The sequence below is a fragment of the Vigna unguiculata genome, chromosome 3, assembly GCF_004118075.2.
Source record: "Vigna unguiculata cultivar IT97K-499-35 chromosome 3, ASM411807v1, whole genome shotgun sequence".
Lineage (NCBI taxonomy): Eukaryota > Viridiplantae > Streptophyta > Magnoliopsida > Fabales > Fabaceae > Vigna > Vigna unguiculata.
Genome location: NC_040281.1, coordinates 2,436,900 through 2,444,015, shown reverse-complemented (window position 1 = coordinate 2,444,015; position 7,116 = coordinate 2,436,900). Strand labels below are relative to the sequence as shown.

At 32.4% G+C, this 7,116-nt stretch overlaps 1 protein-coding gene across 1 annotated transcript; it reads left to right on the top strand.

The window, feature by feature from the left end:
• Positions 1–482: 482 nt before the first annotated feature.
• On the top strand, positions 483–7,116 carry LOC114178348 (lupeol synthase-like). The gene is made up of 18 exons (XM_028064187.1): positions 483–747; positions 837–1,022; positions 2,371–2,460; positions 2,632–2,829; positions 3,289–3,373; positions 3,493–3,659; positions 3,777–3,965; positions 4,202–4,315; positions 4,481–4,600; positions 4,698–4,820; positions 4,947–5,045; positions 5,131–5,187; positions 5,278–5,324; positions 5,409–5,552; positions 5,635–5,812; positions 5,897–5,977; positions 6,698–6,781; positions 6,850–7,116. The coding sequence occupies exons 1-18, from the start codon at positions 553–555 to the stop codon at positions 6,973–6,975; spliced, it is 2,283 nt and encodes a 760-aa protein (XP_027919988.1). The 5' UTR covers positions 483–552; the 3' UTR covers positions 6,976–7,116.

Genomic DNA, 7,116 nt, shown 5'->3' with positions numbered 1-7,116 from the left:
TGAAATTTTTGACCAATTTAGTCCTTTATCTTTATAAATGCGTGAATTTAGTGATTTCGCTTAAATGCTAACTCAAATATTATCATAAAACGCGTTTGAAACTTTAAATAAACTTAACAAAATTTGATTAGAATCACTAAATCCATACACTTCCAAAGATTCCAAAGATGAAAGACTGAATTGGTCAAAAGTTTCGAAGAGGGACCAATTCTAAATTTCACTGAAACTTAAAGGACTAAAAATATATTTAACCTACAAAAACGTGCTTGAATTATTCAGAGTCTTCGTGGGTGGGTATGTATGAAGTATAGTGGGTTGTTGTTTTGAAAAAAAATTACCTATCTAAGTAGGTACTTTTTCCTTTATATGTTGTCGAGATTGGACTCAAAATTAAACTCGTGGCACACTGAGATTCGTTCGGTAATATATATAAAGTGTTAGATGCACACACTTTGTCACACATCAAACACTTGAATCAAACATCGTTGTTGGTGTTGGAAGTTTGAAACCGAGCTTCATTGTCTTCTTTTAGTAACTTGAGTTTGTCTTAGGATGTGGAAGTTGAAGATTGCAGAAGGAGGAGAAGGGTTAATTTCCGTGAACAACTTCATCGGGCGACAACATTGGGAGTTTGATCCGAATGCCGGAACTCCAGAAGAACGTGCTGAAGTTGAAAGAGTGAGAGAAGAATTCAGAAAGAACCGGTTTTGCAATAAGCAAAGTGGTGACCTTCTACTCAGAATGCAGGTATCGTTGTTTTTCTGAATTTTTAATGCATGTAGTTGTGGTCATTGAAAGTTGAGACAAACAACTATGTTGACTTTGAAATGTGTCAGCTGAGGAAGGAGCACACGTGTGGGTCAATTCCAGAAAGAGTGAAGGTGAGAGACCGAGAGAATGTTACAGAAGAAGGTTTGATTAGTACGATGAGAAGGGGTATCAGTTTTTATTCCTCGATTCAGGCACATGATGGTCACTGGCCTGCAGAATCTGCTGGTCCTTTGTTTTTCGTTCAACCTCTGGTTAGCACTTCTCCATATATCTTTAGTTTTTTTCTCATCTATTCGTTACGATAAAAATGACTTTAGATGAACAAAATAAGATTACATATATAAAATTATGGTGTAAATATAATAAAGACAACATTTATTTAAATGTGATTTAAAAACTATCTTAAACAATATTTATATAAATGTTATTTTTACAAATTGGATGTTAATTCAAAAAAATATGGTTTAAAATACACTAAAAATTAACGTTTTTAGATTAAAAATATTTACTTCATTTTTTTTTGACTGAAAATGCAAAATTTAGTTTCTTCTTATTTTATTCTGAAAACGCCAAGAGTTCATAATGTTAAAATGCGAAGTTTTGAAAAAACAGGTACATTAAAATCGTTGCCTTTTATCAAAATTTTAAACAACGATTTTAAAATTGTTGTTGTAATGAAAATCATAGTCTATTACTTATAGTTCGCTCACTTAGACTACGTCTAAACAAATTGTTGTCTAAACTTTAGCCCACAGTTTTTGTAGTTTAACTTAAAATTTTGTGTTGTTGACTAAAATGATTTTTGATGTAGTGATTGTTTATTTAACTTGTATTAACTATAGTAAAATAAATTCCCATCTCTATTTCTATTTCATGAATCATGTTGCGATAATAAATTTAAAGTTCTCCATGTTAAATAAAATTTTAGGACGTGAATATAAAAGTATTTTTCTATATTGTTTCATAGAAATATTTCATAATAATACACATTTTTAGGTTCAAATGTAAACAAAATATATATATATATATATATATATATATATATATATATATATTAATATCAATAAATGAAGTTTTATAAACTTTTTACATTAAAATAAAATAAATATGAGATCTTAAAAATAATGTGGTATATAAAAAAAGGAAGTTTAGATCCTACATTAGGACTCTTGCAATAAAGATGTTATTAGTTTTAATATATATATATATATATATATATATATATATATATATATATATATTCATTTTTCTCATCATGTGGTTTTAGTGTTGGAAGGTAATTTTTAAAAACGTTTAATTTCTTTTTATTTGAAAATTTTATCTTTTAAATATTTAATTTGTATTCGTAATTGAATTAGACTGATTAATTTCTTGATACATGTATGTTTACAAATGACCATCATTCTTAAACTTTATTACTTTTAAGTTATAAAACGGGTTTCATTTGAAGTAATATTATGCATTCCTTTGTTGCCACATTTTTTAGTATATATAGTTTTAAAATTCTCCATAAATTAATTGTGCACGTTCTATTTATAAAATTTAGACGTTTTTTTATTGTAGCTTATGTCATATGTGCTCAATTATATATATTTTCAGGTGATGGCACTCTATATTACAGGGTCCCTGAATGCTGTTTTAGGACCAGAACACCAGAAGGAAATTATTCGTTACTTGTATAATCACCAGGTATATTTCTCATGTTTCTGAAGCTGTGCATATAAGAATGAAAATAACACTAACACCTCCAACAATAAGCTAGACTCTGGAATTGAAAATAAAACATTTAAAAGTAAGATTTGTGCATGCAATTTGGTTCCAACTGAGTTAATTACCTATTGGTGTTGTCACATGTGACAGAACAAAGATGGAGGTTGGGGATCCCACATAGAGGGTCACAGCACAATGTTTGGATCAGCGTTGAGCTACATTGCCTTGAGAATTCTTGGAGAAGGACGTGAAGATGGTGAAGATAGAGCAATGGCTAGAGGCAGAAAATGGATCCTTGACCATGGTGGTTTAGAAGCTATTCCATCATGGGGAAAGTTCTGGGTCACGGTAACAAATATATATCATTTACCATTTCTGTTTAGTTTCTCAGCCAATTTAACTAATTCTATCACAGTAGTAAACACAATCATACAAATGTATAACATATTCATACAAATGTATAACATATACGAACTTTAAGTCTAACTCAACTCTACAAAATGATATGTAAAATAAGATTTATAATCACTTATATATTATAGATGTTTGATCTCCAATGTATTTATCAGAAGATCAACATACATATATATCGAGCGTAGAACTAGATAGTAATAGATGGTATATGATAATAACAAAAAACAAATCTTGTTTGGAAAGATTTTGGATGACTCTAATAATATTTTAAGGACTTAAGTCTAACTTAAACTTACAAAACTGACGTGTAAAATAAAGTTTGGAGCTACTTATATACCGTATAAATTTAATCGATATGAAATCTTCAACAAATTTTAATTTTGAATTACGCAGGTGCTTGGAGTTCATGAGTGGTCAGGGTGTAACCCTCTCCCACCAGAAATATGGCTTTTGCCCAAATACACACCAATTCATCCAGGTTTACTACCTTGCCTCATAATCATATAATTTAACCAGGGAAGGGAAAGGTCGATGAAAGATGCTTCTTTTATATCTACAATTATTTGCTAATCGAAGTTCTCTGCATATGTTATACAGGGAAAATGTTATGCTACTGTCGCTTAGTTTACATGCCAATGTCATATTTATATGGGAAGAAGTTCGTGGGTCCTATTACCAAGTTAATCATATCACTAAGAGAAGAAATGTACAACCAACCCTACGATCAAATCGATTGGAATAAATGCCGTAGCAGGGTTGCCAAGGTTTTTGTTTCCATACCAAAATGTCTTTGTTTTTGATAATTTATAGTAATCTTCAATACGACAAGGAAAGTGTTTGATGTTGGTCTGAGTTAAACTCTAACCAATACGAAATTTCAGGAGGATCTCTACTACCCTCATCCTCTGATTCAAGATGTGTTATGGGCATCTCTTCATCACGTGGCAGAGCCTCTTCTGAACCGATGGCCCTTTTCCATGCTGAGAGAGAAGGCACTAGAAGTTGCAATTGATCACATACGTTATGAGGATGAAAATAGTAGATACCTTGGCATTGGTAACGTAGAGAAGGTAAAGTTAATATTTGGTGCGGGAATAATCAAGTATGAGTTAAAAATTTCACTTTGAGTAGAAAAGACAAAGTTAAACACAATATAAAAGTCAAGATCTATATACTTATTTTCTTAATGTTTTGGGTTAAAAATTGTGTCAAATATTTATATATGTGTGTAAAGTTAATGTTATATATATCTAGAAATACGATACCTCCGTGACTACCACATGCTGAATGGAATTTTCTATGTCAGGTGCTATGTTTGATTGCACGTTGGGTGGAAAATCCCAATTCAGAGGCATATAAACTTCATTTAGCCAGAATCCCTGATTACTTCTGGCTTGCAGAAGATGGCTTGAAAATTCAGGTTAGTATCAGCTTGCTGAGAAACTTATTTCACTTTTCCTTTTCTTTTTCTGCTACAAATGTTTATGGGAAAACTTGTCAAAGTGAATAATCAAAATCTGAAAAGTGCAAAATTTACTGTTAGTCACACAATGCACCATGTTAATACAGTGAAAAAAAATTGCAGAGTTTTGGGTCTCAACTGTGGGATGCAGCATTAGCCATACAAGCAATCCTTTCATGTGATTTGAGTGAAGAATATGGACCTACACTTCAGAAAGCACATCACTTCGTGAAGGCTTCCCAGGTTACATAACATGTTCTAATTAATCGTTTTGCTTGCATAAACGTGAAGAATCCTAAGAATCAGAACCATAAGATGCAATTTCTTTTCTTGATTGAAGGTTCGTGAAAATCCATCAGGTGACTTCGAAGCAATGCATCGACACATATCCAAAGGAGCATGGACATTCTCAATGCAGGATCAGGGTTGGCAAGTCTCTGATTGCACAGCAGAAGGATTAAAGGTTCATACAAATTCAATCGATTAACTTAATGCATGTTTAGTCCAACTTATTAAGAAAATATAACTGCGTATTTTTCAGAAGTTCTTTGAATTAATGCGTGCTTAAAAACTTCATTTATCTCTTCAGGCTGCACTTCTATTGTCACAAATGCCTGTTGACCTAGTTGGCGAGAAAATGGAAGATGATAGATTCTACGATGCTGTGAATGTGATCCTATCGCTTCAGGTGTGGTTTTCTATATAATTAGAACGCACCATGAAATTTTTAACTGTAGTTTTGATTTTGTATCTAACTACATTTAACACTACAGAGCAACAATGGAGGATTCCCTGCATGGGAGCCTCAAAGAGCCTACCGTTGGTTAGAGGTAAGAAAATGTGTTTTCCTAATTCGTGAAACGAGTTATATTTCACGACATTGTCACAACTGAGAGATATACTCGTGTCTACTGCTGCAGAAATTCAATCCAACTGAAATATTTGAAGATACTCTCATTGAGATGGAGTAAGATTACACTGGCATTGTTGTTCATGCAGTGTTTTTTTCTCATATTGTCTCTGCTTACTGTGTGAAATGTTTGTGAAATAGGTATGTTGAGTGCACATCATCGGCATTGCAGGCACTGGCTCTGTTTAGAAAGTTATACCCAAAACACAGAAGAAAGGAAATCGATTATTGCATTTCTAAAGCAATCCATTACATTGAAAAAGCACAAAATCCTGATGGGTCATGGTATGTCTTTTTGCTTTCTCGTATCAGTAGTTTTATGTTTGCTTATTCAGCAAATGTTTGTTTCAACTCTTACACTTTTCAGGTTTGGTTGTTGGGGAATTTGCTACACATATGGCACCTGGTTTTCTGTAAAGGGGTTAACCGAGTGTGGAAAAAACTACCGTAACAGTGATGCCTTACGTAAAGCTTGCGATTTTTTGCTGTCAAAGCAGCTTCCTAATGGAGGATGGGGTGAGAGTTACTTGTCAAGCCAAAACAAGGTATGAAAATCACAATTGCTTTGAACAGCATACTAAACTCTGTTTGCACAGAAATATACTAAGATGTTTTGTTTTTCCAAACAGGTATATACAAATCTAGAAGACAACAGAGCAAACCTTGTTCAATCATCATGGGCTTTGATGTCCCTTATTGATGCAGGACAGGTTAGTACACTAATCTCTACCCACTATATCATAATTTTGTTCGAAGTCGGATAAAAATAAAAATGTAGAGTATCATATAAGGACAAAGATTCATAAATTCATTGTATTAAGATTTTGAGTTGAAAGTGATATCAATATCTTATATGATTTAGCTCGGATCTTATTGGTGTTGTATCCTATGAAACCCGGATACGGACACGGACGACACATATACGACACAGACACGGATACGAAGATACGATTAAATTGAAAAACATAGGACACGACATGCATATACATATTAGTTTCAAATTTTTAACTAACAAATTGTCAACTAACACAAAATTGAATCTAATTTATCAATCTAATATCCAAAAAGTGAAAAGTAGTGATCATATAATATTTTTTTTCCTTATTTTTATAATTATAGGAGAAACTTATGTGATAAATTTACAAGTTTATAGGTTTTTTTAAAAAATCATTGAATTTGTGGTTATTAACATTGTATTGGAGTCATATCAAAATCATGTTAAAAGCAAAAAAAAATGTTTTTTAAATTGAACACTTGATTAATACATATCGTACGAGTATTGGTCGGACACGAGACAAACTATTGATGAGACGTATTCGAACTTCATAGGTTGTATCTCTGAGTGAATTCTTCCTGTATAAACCTAACAAGATCAATTTTGTAGCGTGCTATTGTGTTTAAAAGTGTGATTTTTTTTTACTGTCAAAAAGGTTGAGATAGATCCAACACCAGTTGAGCGTGGAATAAGGTTATTAATCAATTCACAGATGGAAGATGGAGACTTTCCCCAACAGGTAAAAAAAAACTCTCATCTCATGCGAAGTGAAATGAAAGATTTACGTATTTTCTTTGTGATGTGCAGGAGATCACCGGTGTATTTATGAGGAATTGTACTCTAAACTACTCTTCGTACAGAAACATTTTTCCCATATGGGTTCTGGGAGAGTATCGTCGTCGTGTATTTACTCAAACAAATCAAATGCTTTAGTGCTCTCAATGCACCCATGGATTATCGTGATTATTAGCATAGCCTTAATACGCAAATTAATGTATTTATCAGATGAGTTTGTAACCAAATTTGCAGGTTAGACAACTAACCTAGCTACATACTTTCACATTATGATGACAG

Bases quoted from the DNA above. Each gene is read 5' to 3' on its own strand.
- LOC114178348 (XM_028064187.1), top strand. From the start codon at position 553: ATGTGGAAGTTGAAGATTGCAGAAGGAGGAGAAGGGTTAATTTCCGTG. The intron at 2,461-2,631 runs GTATATTTCTCA...CACATGTGACAG, and splicing joins GTTACTTGTATAATCACCAG to AACAAAGATGGAGGTTGGGG. The intron at 6,782-6,849 runs GTAAAAAAAAAC...TGTGATGTGCAG, and splicing joins ATGGAGACTTTCCCCAACAG to GAGATCACCGGTGTATTTAT.